General features: G+C 40.4%; 1 protein-coding gene across 3 annotated transcripts in view; it reads left to right on the forward strand.

Moving 5' to 3' along the window:
* Window positions 1–21,141, forward strand: part of LOC143844805 (ethanolaminephosphotransferase 1-like) — a 60,790-nt gene that overhangs the window by 22,120 nt on the left and 17,529 nt on the right. For all 3 annotated transcript variants that reach the window (XM_077352455.1, XM_077352454.1, XM_077352457.1), the window contains exons 3-6: window positions 4,099–4,207; window positions 9,164–9,238; window positions 11,106–11,374; window positions 14,642–14,750. In XM_077352455.1, the coding sequence (XP_077208570.1) occupies window positions 4,099–4,207; window positions 9,164–9,238; window positions 11,106–11,374; window positions 14,642–14,750 (562 nt within the window). The remainder of the gene's footprint in view (window positions 1–4,098; window positions 4,208–9,163; window positions 9,239–11,105; window positions 11,375–14,641; window positions 14,751–21,141) is intronic.

A 21,141-nucleotide genomic window follows, 5' to 3' on the forward strand; every position in this document is an offset into this window, starting at 1 on the left:
GGACATCATACTTCATGGTATCAAAAGCCACTGAGAAGTCAAAGAGAATCAACAGAGACTCTAGCATCCCCTAGTGCTTGAGATAAAAGCCACTGCACAACCCAGAAAAGCTCAGCTGGACAGCATTGTACATGCATAATGGAGAGGAAAACATGAGCCAGTTTCACTGTTTTCAGTGTCACAGAGTAAGCAAGATGTGTTTGTTTCAAGCTGTTCTCCACTTGTGCTCTAAGAATCTTTCCAACCATTTCAAAATCTGAATGAACCAGGGGCGTTCCAGAATCCATGGAAGAAGAGATGGCACTCGGGGACAATAATGTCTGCAGCCTGAATCCTCTCCATATTCCACAGGTCAATTAGAGCTGCAACAAGAGCACCAGTTGTGCGTAATGGAAATTCCTCAAGAGATATAAGGAATCCATCTGGATCCATCAGTCTTTTGGGGTGGACCATTCTAGATTACAATTGTAATGGGAAAATATGGGGTTGGGAAAATGAAATCGGAGATTCTCCTCCCTTTATGTATTGTAAGAGCCCAGAACCTACAGTGATTTATACCTGGACATTGTGGTTGCAATCCACAGACCCTTGTTTGCACAGATCTTACATTGTCAGCTGTCGCAAACAAAGCCCCATGGGTACACAGGTCACTTTCCTTTCCTTGGTGACTGCAAGAGGATCTGTTTGCAAATATGAACGCAATTCTGAACACCACAGAAGAAAAGTGAATCCTGGGCAGTTTTCTGTGTCTGCAGAATCTTGTTTTCAATTTAAATGTATTGTAAAATAATACCAGCGTTTTTTTAAAAAGTATATACAATCCTTTAGCAAGCTTAGAATGCTCAGAAGTTTAGTAGAGTTTTTTTGTTAGTCTACTGATATTTTGACTAGCTGTTCAGATCAATGTAAAATGTCATTATCTTCCACTACACTCTACCTAGAGCTGGAACATATTGAAAACCATTGTGTGTATAATTTGTTTTTCCTGTAACATACTGTGTCTTCTCACTTAAGGGTATTTGCTCCAAGTAGCACCATTTTTCCTTGAGAAGATGAAGATAAAAGCCATTATCATGATCACAAAAGAGGACTAAAATCTGAACTGTAAAAAAGAATCTGAAGATGTTTTTTTACTTTAAAAATAATTGCTTTCACTGAGATTTACTACTCTTGAAGAAAAGCCAGAGCCAATAACAATCAGCATAATCCTGTATGTCAGTATTGATCTTTGAGGAAGTAATAACACAAAGTGCATCTTAGAGAATGATTGTAGTATTGGGGGAGGAGCTTGAATATTGTCTATAGTTTTATATTTTTCATTTTTAGAATATTTCAGTTTAATAAAGATCATATTAGCTTTAGACTATGGATTCAAATATTACTTTTATATAAGATCTTCCTGATTATCCCAATTCCAATGGCATACATTTTCTTATAGCCAGTCACAGTGGAAGGAAAAAGATGAACGTCCTCATCGTGTAATAACTCTCATATACCATCTATGAAGACTGCAGTGTCCATTGAAATCCTCATTACTGAAGCCAGTGCAGGAGGAAATAAACTGACTATAAAAATGCAGAGAGAGCACAGACATTTAGAAGAACCATGCACAAACCAATTCTAGTGTTTGTTTATAGACTGCCAAGGAAATCAGGAGTAAGTTAAGCATGTGGAAAAACTCAGAGGGAGAAATGGTAATAAGTAATTTTAGCACATCTCATTAAAGCTTTTTTCAAAAGTGCACAGTAGAGTAAATATACAAAACCTCATGGAGGACTGACCAGCTTGCTTTTTCCAAACCTGTCAGTGAACTATATTTCATTTTAGATGTTGTTTCTGTCATAAGGTAGTTAATTAGTCTTACAGTATTTGAAGTCAGCTGTAATTAAGTAGGAGATATGTTAATATTCTTTCATGTGACTTGTATGTTCCTTGATATTGTTTCCAAGAGAAAGTCTCATGGACTGGGTTGTCAAACATTCTTAATTATTTTGTTTAGATTTTTATTCCGATTGCTTTCCAAAATTCAAAACTGATGTTGGTATTGCTCGCCAAGCATTCAGTAGTTAGTTTCTCAGTGGAGCTGTTCCGAAGTGATCATAAACATTACATTTTAAAATAGAGTAATTATTTGATGGCTAACCAGGAAGATTATATATAGATTTGGAGAGTAAGCTTGGTGTAGTAGTTAAGAGCGGCAGTTTCTAATCTGACAGTTCAGCTTTGAGTCCCCATTCCTTCACATGCAGCTACTGGGTGGCCTTGAGCTAATCACAGTCCTTATGGAGCTGTTCTCGCAGTCTCCCTCAGAGCTCTCTCAGCCCCACCTACTTCACAGGGTGTCTATTGTGGTGACAGGAAGGCAAGGCAATTGTAAGCCATTTTGAGACTCCTTCTGGTAGTTAAAAGCAGGGTATAAAAACCAATTCTTCTAAGGACACTGGTAAGCCCAAATGTTTATGTTTATGTACGCTATATGCACCTTTTAGAAGTGATAGCAGACTGCGACTATAAACTGTCAAACTTATAAATAAAACAAACAGAACTCCACTCTGTGTTCACAGAATGCAGTCAAAAAGATAGACTTGGGAATGGGAAGACCCAGGTTCAAGTGTCAGGTCAGACATACAGTTAAAAAGATGATTTTGGACCTATTTACATTATGTCTCATCCCAATCTACCGCATTAGGTTGCTGAGGATAATAGAGAATAGAGAAGAATCATATGTGTCACTCTGCTCCTTAAAGAAAGGATAGAATAAAGATGCAGAGAGATATTATGGGGCAAATGCTATCTACTCTCCACCATATATTTTCTGTTCCCCAATTCTCCTCTTCGTTCCTCTACTTAACCTTTTCTGTTTCTCAAATTCTCTCCCCGGCTTAACTGCTATCACAGCATAAACGGTGGACCTCATTTTCTCCATCAGCTTTCCAAATTTCCTGGCTGATTGAAACAAAATCTAAGAACATCCACTACAAGAGGGCCATTGACTTCCTACACTGTTGCCAGTGCATGTTGATACCACAACCATCAGCAGCTAAGCCTAGTCCATTTTGAAGGAGGCTCACATTCTCTGTGCAGGAAGTTCACAGCACCCACCATACCTAGGTGTTGGATGGTGGTACAGAAAGCTGGATGCCACCAATCCACCATCATGTCTGTGCCTTTACAAGGCAGACTAGACAGCTGGAGATATCTTCTGGTTATTTTAAGTAACAAATTATGATGGAAATTTGCACATACTTAATTCCCTTAATACTGGGCTGATTTCCACATATCCAGGAGAAGTAGAACTCACTGAATAAGTTTGCATTTTGACAAAATATATTCAGTCAAAGAAAGAAACAATTTCACTATGCAAAAAGGATCATCAACCTTCAAGATGAATATGTGTTTTTAATTTACTGTGCCATTTTGCACTAGAATTGCATTAAGTATCCAAACTGGATTTCTGCTGTTTGTAAATTGCTAAATGGATGAATATATAAAACACAGAGCTGGAACCAGCGGAAGACATTGGAACCAGCTGGAACATTGTGGAAGACACGATATAGCTGTTCTTGCCACCTGTGCATTTTTATCCTGAACCCTGGGTGACCTCTATCAATTATAACATTACTTTCTCCCCACCCCCATTTCCATTGTTATCTCCCTGCAGTTGACCCACATTAGGTGTGAGCAGAAACTCTTACTAGAGGGGTAGCTTCAACATAAACTGTGCCCCAGGAAGAGATGGTGGATGTCAGTGTTTAACATATGTTTTACAGCACAGGACCAAAAACAGGATCTAATAGCAGACAGTGAAAATTGATGGTTTTCTTAGTAGAGGTGATCATTCTTCCCACCCACCCCCCACCCCCCCAAAAAAATATTAAAGGTATTTAGCCTACTTGAAGGCTACTTCTGTCTGCTGCACCTAATGTTACCACACTGTGGTGCTGCAGTCTTTTTGGAATTTCTGTTCTTTGCAATGAAAACTTTTTCCTGTGACACATTAAGTATTTGCAGGTAAACATACCAAGAATGGCAGTCAATAAATATAATATAATACATTTTAGTTCTCACATTTTTCTAACTCTTTTTTAAACTACGCAGATGGTGCCCTTATGGATTGCTCCCAATCTTTTAACCCTCACAGGATTTCTGATGATTTTGATTCATTATTTGATATTATCTATTTATGACTGGGACTACACGGCATCAGGTAACTGTTAGTTTCTTGTATCTTGTTATATCTAACATTATCTAACATGACATAGCTAGGCAATGGAAGAGATACTTTCCATGTTTGCAGGGGGCTATGATAGACAATGCTGTAGATGGCAGAACTCCACTGGCACAGTTTAGACTATTCAAGGTGCTAATAACTAACCCTTTTCTCAATTCATCAGGAAGCCATTGCCACCAATTCTGGCTGGGGAGAAGAGAGCAAGCCAGTTGAAGGGTAGTGGCAGGCCACGCCTATAGGGTTAGGGGCCATGAAGGCAGCAAAAGGAGAAGAGAGGAGTCATTAGACAACCTGGAAAATAGGAAGGGTTTGGCAACAGAAGGCCACAGTTTGGGGTAGGTATGGCCCCAGCTATGAAGGCTATGAAAGTACAAATGAGGACAGAGAAAGACAACGAGAACAGCAGAACGGAGGAGCTGAGATAAAGAAGCCAGGAAGGAAGGGACACAGAGAAGAAAGTAGCCCCCCTTGTCTGGGACAGTGGGGACACCTTGGCTTTTACTTCTACCAGGGATCAATAAATTTGTTTATAAAATTAACATTATTATTGACTTGACAATGTCTGTTCCCTGAAAGATGCCATTTCATTGAGTTTTTGGAATATTTTATTTATTTGAATTTGTATTTGAATTTTTTAGCTACTACTCAACTATAAGGTCTCGCAGCCACTTACAGCATTAAAATAATATAAATAAGGTTAACATAACCAAAACAGAAGACAAATGTAAATTATTAAGATTAAAATGTTAAAATATGTGGATAGCACCATATGGCTAACAAAAAAACAACCCAAACATGTGGATTACCCTCCAAACAAACATAAACAATTCAGTCTTTCATGCCCTGTGGAAACTAAACAAGTCTGGCAGCACACTAGTATCATCCAAGAGTGCATTCCACAGAGTAGGGGGCCACAACCAAGTAGCCTCTTCCTCAGGTAACATCTAACAAAGTCATCCTGGGGCTGGGCACCAACAAGTGATCACTAGACTAGAGGATGACTGTAGGGAGCATGGCGTGGTTGAAATGGAAGAGACAGTCCCATAGGTATGAGGGTACCAATCCATTAAGAACTTTAAAGGTTAATACCAACACTTTGAATTGGATCCGAGACTAATTGGTAGTCAGTGCAGCTGCCTAAGAATTAGAGTATTATGAGTTAACCCTTGTGTTCCAGGTAGCAACTTGCCAGCTGGTAGAGTAAATTGCAGTAGTTCAATATGAAGGTGACTGTTGCATGGATCCATGAAGCAAGATCTGATCCAGACAAATAAGGAGCCAACTGGGGAGCCTGGCATTGGTTAAAAAAAAAAAACATGGACCATGCTAACATGGATACTTGTTTATACGATGATAGCACAAAATCCAACCATACCACAAGACTCTTTACAGAGTGTACAGCTGTCAGCTGGACACCATCAAGTCTTGGAAGTGACCCTCCAGCTGGCATTTCAACCCTTTTGAGTCGCATGACCTCCATCTCTGATGGATTAAACTTTAGCCATCTCCCCCTTAACCATTGAACTACACTATCTAGGTACTGGGATAGTACCAAAAGCCTTGTCACTGGCTGCTTGTCTAGCAGGAGTAAGAACTGAGTGTTATCAGCATATTGATGGCACCCAACTCCAAACCTCTTAGTGAACTCAGCAAGAAGGTTCATATAGAAGAGGAGTTGGTTTTTATATTCCACTTCCTATACCAGAAGGAGTATCAAAGCGGCTTACAGTCACCTTCCCTTTCCTCTCCCCACAACAGACACCCTGTGAGGCTGAGAGAGCCCTGATATTACTGCTCAGTCAGAACAGCTCTATCAGTGCTGTGATGAGCCCAAGGTCAGCCCAAGATGAGCTGCTTATGGAGGAGGAGCAGAGAATCAAACCCAGCTCACCAGATTAGTTGGCACTTCTAACCACTACACCAGGCTGGCTCTCCAAGCTTTGTGCTAAATAATATGTATATATGTTAAATAACAACAGAGAGAAAATGGAGCTCTGTGGGATCCCACAATTGAGGTCTCATTGGGAAGGCCTCCCCTCCTTAATAGGAACCCTCTGAGAATGTCCCTAGAAAAACAAAGAAGACCAACTAAGAGTAGTTCCCTTCACCACCAGGGAGGCAAGGTGGTCAATCAGGACCAAACGTCAACTTTATCAAAGGCTGCTGATAGAACCAGAGGGATCAACAGTGTCAGCATACTTTTATCCAGATGTATTATCCAGATTTATTTGGTTAAAAAATCAAGCCATATGTCAATTTTAGATTTATTTTTTTGTTTATCAGCCTTTAAAAATAAAAAAATGGAAAAAGGAAAAACTATTCCTATGTATGTTAGAATGCAATTTCAAACTATCACTGGGGATTGTTGGTATTAAGATGTTTCAGTTCGGCTTTTCCTCCTCCCAGCTATATCAAATGAAACCACAACCATTCAAGACTCACCCTTGTGAAGGTAGAGATTAGTGAAAAAGGAGCAAGAGCTGGCCTGCCAAATACTATCTGTTCCTGTTCCACACGAAGTCTATCAAACATCTGCACTAGATGCAATATTTGCATAGGTCCTTTAGGTTTTAAACCCATATGGTTATCAATGGGTGAATCTCTGCCTAATTCCTAAGCCTGTTAGTCTCATTTTCTCACTGCATGTAACTGCCAGTGTATTGAGCGGGGGGGGGGGGGGCATTAAAGTATTGTCCTGTATGTAAATGGGCATGCAGTGTGGAGGTTCCCACTCTCTGATGGAACCTTCAGGGGTAACTTTGGGCCAGTCACACACTCTCACCGAGTTGTTCTGAGAATAAAATTAAGGAAAAGGTGTAAATTACTTTGTCCCAACAATGGGAAGAAAGGCTATGAAATGAATGAATAAATGTCCTCGAATTTCTAGTTTTCATTAAACTGTAACACAGCTATACAGATTTGTGATTCAATGGCTTTTGTTCTGTGTCTGAGTGGAGCTTGGAGATAACTTCAGGTGACTGAGGCACAATTCACTAGGAGGGAAGATGGTTTAGAAACTTATTACACCTTCACATGGTCTCCTGTCCAACCTGTATGTGAAGGGACTCCAAACACTTTGAGCTGTCTCCCAGTGGTAAGAACTCTCAACTACAGATTGATTAGGTTTTGTTTTCTTTTTGAGAGGAACCCATAGTAGGTACAAGGAGGGGGAGAGTAGTCATCTTCATTCACCTCTAGTGACTCTGAGCTGTAAATGGAAATTGTTTGCAGTTGAGGCAGTAGTTATAGTTGCAGGTTAAAAAAAACAAAACATGGAATCCAGTGGCACCTTGAAGACTAAGAACATTTATTCCAGCAGACTCTTTTGTGAGTCAGAGTCAGCATCGGTTTTGTGACTCACTTCAGCAGATGCACGATCAGATGCAGGCCATGGGCAGAAACTGGCTCAAGTATTCCTGTACTCCTTGAAAGCTGTACTGTGATGCTGGCAACACTTGGAGACATAAGCTGCCAGTTACATGGGGGTGGGAATGAAGCTTCAAAAGACAAGCAATGTAGACAGAAGTGGTCAAATGAAAAGTAGTAATCCAACTATGAAATATGCAGAACACAGAAGGAATGATTGTGGTCTGGCATTGTAATATTTCATGGAATATTTTAGAATTCCTTCAAACGTTGGCCCTTTTTTGTAGAAATTATTAACTGAAGTAATTCCAGCATATAATTATTTATTTATAATCACATTTTTATACCGGCACTCCCAGCAAAACTGGTTCGTTGCGGTTTACAACCAATAAAACATAAAATAAAACATTAATAAACTACACTGTAAACATCAGACCCAGTTACATTAATACCCCCAAAATCGATGGCGGTTAAAATACAGATCTTCTCCCCAATGACTCAATGCCTCAGCACCCACAGTCAAGCCATCACTATTGCATATGATGTAAGACGGGAGTCCTAGCCCACAGACATGGGGGGTGGGTGGGAAGAGACCCGATCTTAAAACCCCAAGCTCTCCACCCAGCCTCATTCAAATGCCCGGTGAAAGAGCTCTGACTTGCAGGCCCTGCAGAACGAAGAGAGCTCTATCAGGGCCCACAGCTCTTCTGGAAGGTCATTTCACCAGGTAGGGGCCAGGACTGAAAAAGCCTGGTTGAGGCCAGGCACACCAACAGATTCATACCCACAGAGCGAAATGCCCTACAGGGGGCATAAGCAGGTAAGATGTCTCGCAGGTAGGTAGGACCCAAGCCGCATATAGCCTTAAAGGTCAAAAACAGTAACTTGAATTTATTGGGAAGCAAACCGTAGGCCAGTGCAGCTGTCTCAGCAAAAGCTGGACTTGGGTCCTCCAAGATGACCTAGCGAGGATCCATGCAGCTGCATTCTGTACCAGTTGCAGTTTCCAGGTCAAAGACAAGGGAAAGCCCACATAGAGCGAGTTGTAGAAGTTTAATCTGGAAGTGACCATTGCTTGGATCACTGTGGCCAGGTGTTCCAAGGATAGGTATTTTAAGGTATTCCCTATTTTAAAAAAAGTCATTATCTGCAGACAGCATGTCAGGGAGAAGGCTAAGCTAAATTTTTTGTTTCTTTTTTGTACAGAGGAACTTTTTAAATGGAGGAGCAGTCCATTATATGCTCCTTCCTGCAATCTGAAATGGTCCTGCTACTGAGAAATCTCTTCAATGAGCGCAAGATCTATGGCACTATGAAGAGCTGAGTTTGATAAACTCTGTATTTAAATCAATGGCAGAATATATATCAATCACAGCTTCAAAACAGATTGATAAAATATAGCTCTTTCTATATATTTGTATACAGGTTTTAAGATAGGTGCCTTAAAATTTGGTACCAGAAACCATATTGTAGCCTGGCTTATTTATTGACTTGTTAATGACAGCAGACTTATCTTATACTCATTTCTGTGACTAAACTGTTATATTTTCATTTCCTTTGGGGCAGGATCCAGTCCTGGGTTGATTCCAACATGGGTCTGGGTTTTTGGTGCGTTTGCCAGCTGTTTGGCTTACATTTTAGGTAAAGTATGATGAGAAAACTTGCACAGCCAAGTCTGTAGATATTTCTACTCAAGCTCTATGCAAGTGTAACACTAACTGAAACGAAGAGGTCAGGATAGGCCTGTGAATTTAGTCAGAGGTCTGAAAGATTATTGGAGAATCCATGCATTTTAGCAATGGCAGAGATAACATAGATTTCAGGGAAATTATTACAGCAAGGAAATTTATTATGTGAAGGTCTACATGTTTGCTCAGTTAACTGATTCCTTAATTCAGGGTAATGTTACATCTGAACCCAGTAGTTAAGTAATGCCATGGAGACAAATTCTGGGGCCCATTCCGCACCAGGGTCAATGTGGCAAATTGATTATGGAAATAAAAAACAGAATTCAAAATAGTGGAATTCGGCGTAACGCATACCTGCCTTTGTAGTGGAATCCAGTTGCGTTTCAATCGTTTGCCACAGGTTTCCGGTCTTGCCAAAAATCACTAGAAGGGAAGTGATTTTTTCCGTCCTTTGTCCCGCCCCTGGCCATCAATCAAATGAGCAGCCAATGGGCAGTTGTTACCATGCTCCGGAAAAGCCCCTTTCCCTTTAAGAACAGGTTTTATTTAAAAAAAAGAAAAACACACGTTGCAACGAATATGCCTTGATTCCTTGATTCCTTGCTTCCTCCTAATGTAGAGACCCATCTAGCTGGCAGCTGGCGTGTGAGCTGCCGTTTCATCATTGCCACGCTCCCCCAAGTGAAAAAAAAATCCCCCCCCCCCGTGCACGGGCCGAAAATAAAGGGAACTTGCAAACGGGGCTGTGTTGTGCTTGATGACTTGAGGGGAGGTTTAAAGCAGCTCTGTGGAGGGACTACAGCTGGAGAAGCCTCGCTGCCTCTTTGCTCTCCGCTCGCTCCGAGAAAAAAAATGGCAATCGCTTCACCGGAAATTCAGAGGAGAGAGCCAGGGGGAGGGACTTTGCTGAAACCGTAACAATGGTAACACATAGAACTTTTTCGAAACTGTTGCAGATTGTTTGCAAGAGTGTAGCGCTTTCCAGTGCGTGAATCCACTTTTTGGGATTTCTCTGGAAGCGCTACAACGAAGCGCTTTTAGCGGGACTGTTTCAGGAGTGTGGCAGATTGTGTATGACGTCGTGCATAACTGCATATTAGTAGCGATTACAATTTGCCACACTCCTGCTACATTAAACTTGTGCGGAATGGACCTGGGAGTTAATTGTGGGCAGGGTCATTAGGAAATTTTGCCCAAAAGGTCTAGACAAGGAAAAGAGTTACAAACAGAATAGTCAGGGGTGTAGAGCACACCATGATGCACAAACCTTAACTATTCAAACCTGAACTGTTATCCAGCGTTAATGAAAAAGCTGAAGCAATTCACACACAGGTAACAAGAGAAACAAAAGGCAGATGCTATGTTCTTAATATTTCTTCAATTCAAACTAGTAGAAAGTTAGTCATCTAATATCAAAGCACAGTTCAATATCTAAGGGAGAGAGAACTAAATTGAGTGGTCTCTGAGAGAGAAGGCACAGGTGAAATTTGACTACTTTTAGGACTACTACTTGGGAATATACAGTCCCTGCCGCTTGGTAAATATCCAGTTGTATGTACTATTTTAAATATGAAGAAATAGGAATGTGTCTGTTATTTATATCCACACTGTTCTTTTACCAGCTTTGAAAAACAAGAATTTTAAAAAGTCCTCTGAACTTTTGGCCTACATTGAGAGTGGTTTGAAAGCATGTTCCCTAGAGTTAATACAGATAATAAGATACTTAACATTTTGAGAGACACAAAATGCTAAATATGTCATTATCTTTGTAATTTGTCTTTACAACTAATTTATCTAGATTATTTTCTATTTCTTTATAGATTCTTTAGATGGAAAACATGCTCGAAGAACTCAGTCCAGTAGCCCTCTGGGAGAGCTATTTGACCATGGACTAGATAGCTGGGCTGCCTCAATTTTGCCCCTTTCTTTGTTTTCCATCTGTTCCCGTGATAATGGAAAGGTTGGACTTCCCGTGTCCACCATGTATTTATTTTTGATAGTTATATCACTAAATTTTACATTTTCGCATTGGGAAAAAAAGATCACAGGTGTTCTTTTTCTTCCTTGGGGATATGAAATAAGCCAAGTGGTAAGTATTTATTACTTTGTATAATTGAAACTTTTAATAAAATAAAATATTAACAGACACAACAAGTATTTCTCAGGGCAAATACATTTGGTGAAGATATTAAATGAGTACTAATGCCAGCATGTTGTCGTAGTAAAGAGCAAATTTGATTCCCTATTCCTCCACGTGAAGCCTGAGTGATCTTGGGTCACTCACAGTTTTCTTACTCAGCCCCACCTACCTTACATGATGTCTTTTGCGGGGAGAGGAAAGGGAGGTGATTGTGAGCTGCTTTGAGACACCTTTTGGTACTGAAAAGTGGGATCTGAAAACTAGCTCTTCTTCTAAAAGTATTGAAGAAATACTTCTTTATTAGATGAGAATAATGCATATGAGAATAATTAATAGTATCAGTCCCCTTCTTTATGAGAAAAAATAAGCAGGAACCTGTACAGACTTGCAGGAGACATCTCATTTCCTTCCCCCCCATGTTTCCTCTTTTTCTTTCCTGAAAGCCCCTTTGATTTTCACCTTTTCCTACTCACTTTTCTCCTTCCCATCAAACAACCCACCTATATTTATCTGCCCTGTTGTCTTTAGTTCCCCTCCCCAACAGCCTCTACCTAGGAAAACAATGGCTTGACATGCATCAGCTGGGTTCTGTCAACCTGGAAGAAGCAGAGGACCGTTTCCATACTGGAAGCTTTGCACTGCGCTGCAAGTTGGAGTCTGAGCTGAGGCAGGTTACCCCGCCTCTTCCTGCTCCCATATGGGGGAGCATTTGGCCCGGTGCACCTCTCCACCCCAGATTTGTGCTCCCACACAGGAGCCAGGGCAGTAAAGTTCTCAGTGTGGAGACAGCAAACAGCAATTAATGAAGAGAGTTGGGGATGGGAACGTTGAGTCTAATAATGTCACATTATGCATTTTATTAGATGGAGCAGTGAGAAAAGGGAAGACATGAGGCATGAGGTTTTCAGTGGCGTCTGTGCATTTCCAATAGCATCTAATATCAGTTATGATAAAAACAATTTATCCCTCCAACGTTGTATTGCTGCATGTAAATTTAGATTGACAAATATTCTTAAAAAGTCATAAAATCCCTATCTTTTATGCAGTCAAGGCCATTTAAAAAAGTATGTTTGATTCAAAAACTTGAATTCAACCACTTGCTTTGAAAAAAGAAAAGAACAAATTTAAATGGCTCTAGTATTTATCAAGAATATACCAAAAAATGGCAAGCTATCACTACATTTTTTAAGCATAATATGACTTTAGGTATAACCATATGGTATTGACACATGGATATATATTGATTAAAGAGATATTTTTAAATCATTGGGGAAAGTGTGCAGCAATGTGGCTTTTGAATTGTTGTTTTAAAAAATCATATGAGTATCATTGTTTGGGACAAAGGTTTCTGTTCTAATTGAGACATAAAACTAACTTCTAGCATCACAAACTTAACTGCCTTTGCAGTGTTTTCATAATATACCTTGTGACGTTCAGCCCATGCAGAAGCAACATTTTAGATCAGTGGATAATTAATTGTTCTTTACTGTTAATTACAGTTGCAAATTTGATTCCCCTTCTGTGTGATAATGGTATTAGCCTTACAGAAGATATTTAATAAAATCGTGACATATCCTCTTTTCATCATTATGTTTTAAAAGACTTTAATAGCCATTCTTTTTGCTAAGCCACTGTGGTGTGCACAGCTGCCCCAGATACTCTGAACCTCTTCCTAAGCCTAAACACATTGACTAGGTATTGAATCATTTGCTTCAGTGGAACATATTTTTGTATACATATGCTCAAGATCTCAGCTCTTTCCATGGCCAGAGTAAATTTTTTGCCATCAGCAGTTTTGTCTGAAAGAGATTTAAGAGTAGCATATTCAGACAGGCACAGCCCTTGTAAAGCAAGCTGTGTTGAAACTATTCCAAGTTTTCTATTTTATTGTTCCCTTTACACAGGTATGTGTTTGAAATATTTTAGCCCCATCTTGATAAACAAGATGGGACTTTCTGATTCTTTCAAGGTTTCATATCTCTTGAAAATCACAACCCTGAAACAACAGAGTATGTGGTAACATTTTTGTGAAGCACCATAAAGCTGTGGTATGATAAGAGTTAGGGCCATTTCGCACGGCTTCAAAATAGCACAATGGTTGCTAATTGGAAACGCTACTAATTTGCCATAACCCACGACGTCGTAGACAATCTGCAACAATCCTGAAACCGACCCGCAAAAAGCGCTTCGTTGTAGCGCTTTCAGGGGAATCCAGAAAAGTGGATTCACCCTCCGGATAGCGATACACTCCTGCAACCAATCTGCAACAGTAGCGCTAAAGACCTGTGCGTTACCATTGTTGCTGGTTCTTCAAAGTCCCTCCCCCTGGCTCTCTCCTCCAAACTTCCGGCGAAGCGATCGCCATTTTTTTTTCTCCGAGCGAGCGGGGATAAACGCACCAGCGAGCCTCTTTCTGTTTAGAGGCTTCCCTGGCTTCAGTCCTTCACCTTTAGTCACTAAGCACAAACCACATAAAAGCCCGTTTGCTGAAATAAAGTCCCTTTATTTTTTACACATAAATTCAGCCGAAAATCGGGCCTGTGAGAGGGGGGGGGGATTTTTTTTTTATCACTCGAGGCAGCGTGCAAACGATCATACAATCAAACGACAGCTCACATTAGGCAGCTGGATGGGTCTCTCCGTAGCAACGAATCTACCTAGATTCGTTGCTATGGGTCGTTTTTTTTTTTTTAAAAACCTTTCTTAAAGGGAAAGGGGCTGTTTGGGAGCATGCTAACGGCTGCCCATTGGCTGCTTGACGGCCAGGGGCGGGACGAGCTTGGCAATAGCGCTTCCTTTCTAGCGATTTCTGCCGAGACCGGAAGCCTGTGGGAAACGCTAAAAAACGCAACTGATTCCACTACAAAGGCAGGTATGCATAACGACGAATTCCACTATTTTAAATGGCGATTTTTCATTCCGCAAACAATTTGCAACAAAGATCCCCGTGCGAAAAGGCCCTTAGAATCAGTTCCCTAAGTATTTTAATCTTGGTTTTAGTTATACATGTAGCTTGCTCAGTTTTATTTATTTTATTGTATGCTACTATATGCAGCCTAAACCTGTCTTTGTTATATACATTTCAAACTTGTTTCTGGTTATGCATTTGTCCCCTTATTTTTGTCTATTTTATATGCCAATAAAAAGGCTCTGATTTGGATATTCTTACGTTTTATTTTGCAGATAAAATGAAAGACATTTTTCTTTTTCCTTCAGGTTTTACTGGCCGCATATTTGTTGACTGCTGTTTTTGGAGTAGAAGCTTGGCACAGACCTTTGATCTTTGGTTATTATGTCACAGATGCGTTACTAATACTTACTCTAGGTAAGGATCTGTTAAAATCTATACTACTGCACTGCATTACCTGTATAAATAAAGTAGCTTGTATTCAGCCACACTGGCTATGTTTTCAAAAGAGAAGTCTGCAATGTTCACTGATGGGTGCAGCTTGCTAACCCAGCCTTTCTCAATTTTTTTACCGTTGAGAAATCCCTGAAACATTCTTCAGACTTTGAGAAACCCCAGAAGTGGTGTGATCATGCAGAATACAGTTGGGAAGCATTGCTGTGTACACACACACAGGGTCCCTTCCCCTTCCTACACCTTCCAGGCCCATGACTGGCCATTTGTGGAGGGGGAGGGAACCAGTTGACCATACCCCAAAAATATATTGCCATACCCAAAAAATGTTTAACAATTTTGTAAAAAAACCTGTAAGTCCCACCCATCCAGGAAACCCTTCCAGAGCCATCAAGAAACCCCAGGGTTTCCAAAACTCTGAGAAAGAATTTGTCTAACCAAATTCTCCTTCAATATCCATTTCTTTTGAAAACACTTCCTGAATCACAGTGCCTCACAATAACTGCTAAATGATATTAATTTCCTAACACATCCTCACAACTTCTTATTAACCTATCCATTTTCATTCAGGGTCTTGTCCAAAGATACTAAGAGCAATCCTAAACAACTGTACTTGGACCCATTCACTGCAAGCATAGTGTTCTTAGAATGAGAGGGCCAAGGTGCTCTATTGCATCAGTTTTTTATATATATATTTTACGTTATTTATATCTTGCCTTTCCCTGACGTGGGGATCCAAAGTGGGTTACAGCATTCTGCTGTCCTCCAATGTATCCTCACAATAACCCTGTGAAATAGGTTAGGCTGAGTGTATGTGACTGGCCCAAGGTCACCCTGCATCTTTTTGTGGCAATGTAGGGATTTGAACTTTTGTGTCTCAGATCCTGATCAGAAAACACTAACCATTACACCATACTGGCTCTCATAGTATGCAGTTTTCCCCACTCTTCTCTTGTCCATGCCACTGAGGTACCTGCCTATCAAACAGGCGGGAAAGAAAAGAGGGTGGAAGGCAGGGGGTTAAGCCGTTAGATAGTCAATGTAAGTTGCTAGGCAGTTATTTTAGTGACTAATTTTTAGAAATGTAAATGATAACAATCAAGTATATACCTATGTATTTTTTAATATGTTGTAAACCACCTCCTATGGGAGAGAGGCAGTTTAAAAATCAAATAATAATAGTAACATGTGTATGTCATGTTCAAAAACCATGCAGTTTAACGGTTTGAAACAACATGGTGTGATTTGGAGGTGGATTGTATAAGAGGCCAGCACAGATACTTGGGAAAGATGAATACTAGCTGGTCCAAATTCATTATGTGCATTTCCGCACATCGAAGAAGTTGTTACGCCAGTATAGTGACGTAGCATTAAATATTATTGCACCTCCAGCCATTCCTCACCTTCTTGCTGTCTTGCTTTCATCTGTTGCCTTTTCACGTTTCTTACACTCCACATTGCCTGCTGGAAATGGCGGAAGAGAGCAACGCTCTTTACATACAACTCTTTTCTACGTGTCAATCTATCCTGGCAACCAATCCCCTTTCTTAATGTTTTAAAGGGCCCGTAATGCCTGCTAGTTTTTTAAAATGCAATACTTCTCAGTTGAAACGCCTATTCGTCTAATCTAATAATAGATGCATAGTGCTTTTTAAATGCCACCCCTTATGGAATCACAAGTCTTGATACTTAAAAAAAAATCTCATTCCTGATTTTTTTTGGGGGGGGAACTTTAGAGAAGCATGCTTTGTGTAACTGTTTTGGGGAGAAAATTATTTTTTGCTTTGCCTGCACGCTTGTATGGCTGTTTGTTGGTCTGCTACAAGAAAAAAATTCCGTCTCTGGTAGATGGGAGAGTGAGGCGGGTGTGAGGGCAGGACATTGGAGGCACAGATAGCACTTCTTCACTTCCATACATTTCTTTTGCTGATGGCCTGCTGGTTGCTTTCCTGTAGCTTGCATTTTTTAGGTTGGAGAATGCACTTTATGTAATTCCTCAACTAGCGCTTTAAAATGGAGGCTATAGCAAGCAGTTTGCTGCCTGGACAATGGATGTTGGCGATATCATGCAGAGTGGCCAGAATATAATGACTACCTATGGTTAGCATTTCACTACATTTAACTGGTGCAGAATTGTTCTAAGTATATAGGAGATGGTTCTGGGATGTTGCCTGATTTATACAGGGAATGCAGTTTTTCTTTGCCAGGCAACTATTTCCCTTTGCACTTGTCATTAGGAGACTCTGCTATCAAATTAACAAGTTGCAGACTTCTTTGGGGTTGATAGGCCATGAATGAAGCTGTTCATGCTCCACAATATTATTAATATAAGAGGTGACCAGTTGGTGAAAGCTTGAAATCTCTGGAAACAGATTTTACTAAATTTTGATTTAAAAAAGAAGAGAGAACACTAAGAGAACACTAAGCTACTTTGGGTTCACATGGGAAATGGCAAGGCATATACATTAAATAAATAAATAACATCTCTGGATACGCATTTCAAGGAAGTGAATTATACCAATTCAGAAGTTCTTAATAGGATTTGTGTACTTTTAGTTGTGTCATAGTCAAAGTGCAGTTTAATACATCTTAGTTATTAGTGATCTAGAGCATGTGACCTTCTTTACCACACTATACTTCACCGTGGTGATTCTCATCGTTCAAAGGCCAGCCTGTAATGAACTGAACCCTTACTTATTTCCTCATGGGATGATGGGTGATAAAGGCACATGGTGATGGCATTATGCAACCACTTCAATAGACATTCAGCCGAAGCACAGCTTCATTTAATTCACACCTTGTTCCACCCCTCTGGCTGTTGCAATCATGCCTTTGTCTCCATTCAAGACAGAAATCCTTTTCTGTCATCAAACATCAAACTCTTTGAGCCTCTTTCAGACACTTGGTAGCACCTATGAATGTTGAGACTGCATAATAGGAGAGGAATTGTGTACATTTTCACTAGAGTATATTTGGTATTCATATTACAACAGATTTAAACTTCAAATGCTAAAGTACAAGAATCCAATCCAAAGTGGAGTTATACTGTTCTAAGCCCCTTGACTTCAGTGGATTTAAAAGGCTTTAACTTGGTTTAGGATTGCATTGTTAGGTATTCAACTGAGGGGGAAATGAAGGCAAATCTAACAATAAATATATGTAGAAAAAATAATCATGTTTTGACAGAAGCAGTAAACAATATTATTTACAAAATGCCTAAAAGTAAGCAGGTTGTTGTATATTAGGAAAAAAACAAGAAAGGCCCAGAAGGATTACAGTTTTAAAAGTCCAGTTTTTAAAGGGGGGAATGGAAGAGCTCAGAAAACTGCAGTAAAGAAATTGATTTGAGGAGTCAGTTTAAGGAAGGTAATGAAGAGGTCAGCCAGTTGCCAAAAGGGAAATTTCCGATTCCACTATAGAAGTTTTCTCTTATTACCTATGATTATGCTACAAAAATTTCTAAAATTAGAAATTTTATTCAGATCATTTCTAGTCTATGAATAGTCTATACTTAAAAAAATGATTTGAGATTATTTTCTTTGTTTCTACTGGTCTCAGTGGGAAACATTTTTCCATCTGCAACTTTCCCCGTCAGGTATTATGCCACACACACACACACACACACACACACACACACAAGTATCCATCTGCTTTGAATCTGGTAGAGGAGGAAACACCCCTATTTTATGGACTGTTAAATTCTTATCTACACAGAGATGCATGAACTAGTGTATGAGATCATTTTCCCTCAGTTCCCAGGATCTTAACACTGAGCCCTGCCTCCCATATCCTCTGATACTTTCAGGGGCTTTCCGCACTCCTTCAAAATTGCACAATGGTTGCCAATTGAAAACGCTACAGTTTTGCCATTATGCGCAATGTCGTTGACAATCTGCCACATACCTGAAACCGATCCGCAAAAAGCGCTTCCTTGTAGCGCTTTCAGGGAAATCCCCAAAAGTGGATTCACCCTCCGGAAAGTGCTACACTCCTGCAACCAATCTGCAACACTAGCGGGAAAGTTCTGTGCGTTACCATTGTTGTGGTTTCTACAAAGTCCCTCCCCCTGGCTCTCTCCTCTGATCTTCCGGCGAAGCGATCGCCATTTTTTTTTTCTCCGAGCGAGCAGAGATCAACGCACCGGCGAGCCTCCGTTTAGATGCTTCCCCGGCTTCAGTCCCTCCACAGAGCTGTTTAGTCACTAAGCACAAACAACAGAGAAGCCTGTTTGCTGATGTATTTTCCCTTTATTTTTCACACTGTTTTCGGCCGAAAATCGCGCCCGTGAGGGGGGGGGATTCTTTTTTTCACTCGGGGGGAGCGTGGCAACGATGAAACGGCAGCTCAAACACACCTGCCAGCTGGATGGGTCTCTCCGTTGCAACAAATCAATGCATATTCGTTGCAACGGGTGTTTTTTTGTTTGTTTTTTTAAACCTTTCTTAAAGGGAAAGGGGCTGTTTGGTAGCATGCTAACGGCCGCCCATTGGCTGCTTGACGGCCAGGGGCGGGACGAGCTCAGCAATAGCGCTTCCTTTCTAGCGATTTTTGCTGAGACCAGAAGCTTGTGGGAAACGATGGAAACGCAACTGGATTCCACTACAAAGTCAGGTATGCATAACGACGAATTCCACTATTTTAAATGGCGATTTTTCGTTCAGCAAACAATTTGCTACAAGGATCCCGGTGCGGAAAGCCCCTCAGTTTTTTTTCTTCCAGTCAGATTAATTGGGATTGGAGATGTGCTGGGGGGAAAGTGCTTCAAGCTATTGGAGGAAGAAGATGGGAGCTAGTTTATTTTTTAAATAACATTTATACCCTGTATGTCTTACTTAATAAGGGCCATCACAGTGGCTAACAAATGAATGCATACATAATAAAATCACATTTTAAAAACCAACAAAACCCCATCATTAAAACAATTAAAATCAATCTAAAATACACAACCATAAAAGCAGCCATTAAGCCACTGGGCAGGAATGAGGATCACTGTTGGAATGCAAAACAAAACAGAAGATGTCAACAAAAGGGAACAGGCAAATTTTGGTGCTATGACTGAGAAAGCCTTCTCCTGGGCTCCCTGCCTAATCTCAGAAGATGGGAGCACCTGAAACAGGGACTCCAAAGATTACTATAGAGTTCAGGCAGGTTCATAAGAGAGTAGGTGATCCTTCAGGTATGCTGGTCCAAGCAGTAGCAGAGATGTTGAGCTCATTTGTTACAAGGGCCGAATCTGACATAAGTGTCACCTTGTTAGGCCAGGTCATGCATACCATAAAATGTAATGCCAGGTACCAGAGATACAAACTTCATAAAGGATACAAGCAAACCCAATTAACAATATTATTTTCTACTCAAAACACAAACATGCTTAAACAATTTAACACACATGCAGTATTTCCTTTATTTTTTTATTTTTTATTAGCTGACTCCTCTTGCTCTAATTGTATAAAAATTTGAAGTCTGTGTCTGTGCTGTGGCAATCTTGAGTATGCCGTTTAGATACATCTGTAAGCCGAGAATGTACTTTTGATATATTGACATTTTTTACAGATAAGAGCTGTTCACAGACATGTGATGTCTCAAACATAGACAGAAATTTAGAAGCAAATGCATTAAAGGGGGTAATTCAGACCCCAAACTAGTAAAATTCGTTAATGCCAACTTCAGAAAGCTTATCCTTCAGTTCAGCATCACACTGTTCCTCCACCCACCTGCAAATTATGGCATCCATTCATTGGTAGGCTGGGAGCAGTATGAATGTCCCATTTTGGCAATTATGTGTAATCTGCCTCTTACCTTAGCAAAACGTTTCCTGTCCATCTTCTCCCATTCCCCAGCACAAGCAGTCCCAGAGGTCCTCTTCTCTTTCGGACAACACTTCCCTACTATACAATTTTTTTTCTCTGCCACCTAGAAGCAGTTTTGTGTGTGAAACAAGGTTTTTTCCTCACTTAGAGATGTCCATCCAAAATCATACTCATATTTTTAAAAAACTCCCAAGAAACTGGAGCTACCACCCTCAACATTTGCTCAATCTACCACAAAAATCATGAATCCTCCACAGATTCACCAGCCACCTGTTAATGACCCAAATTCCCAAATCGCCCTCTCCTCTCACTACCTCATCCACACCAATCTACTCTCCTCCTCATCTCAAACCTGCTCCCACTGATCACTCCTTTCCTTGCACTTCAGTCCCACTTAGAAACCTGATCTTCCACAAAGACACATATACACACCGTGGTGCTGAAAAATGCACCTGTCAGCTTATCCACCAGATTACTTCCCTGGTTCCTCTTGTTTTCTTTGCTTTACCTCATTCAACTGTGAAACACAGAAGGAGAAAAATGCC

This window comes from Paroedura picta, chromosome 9, assembly GCF_049243985.1.
Source record: "Paroedura picta isolate Pp20150507F chromosome 9, Ppicta_v3.0, whole genome shotgun sequence".
NCBI lineage: Eukaryota > Metazoa > Chordata > Lepidosauria > Squamata > Gekkonidae > Paroedura > Paroedura picta.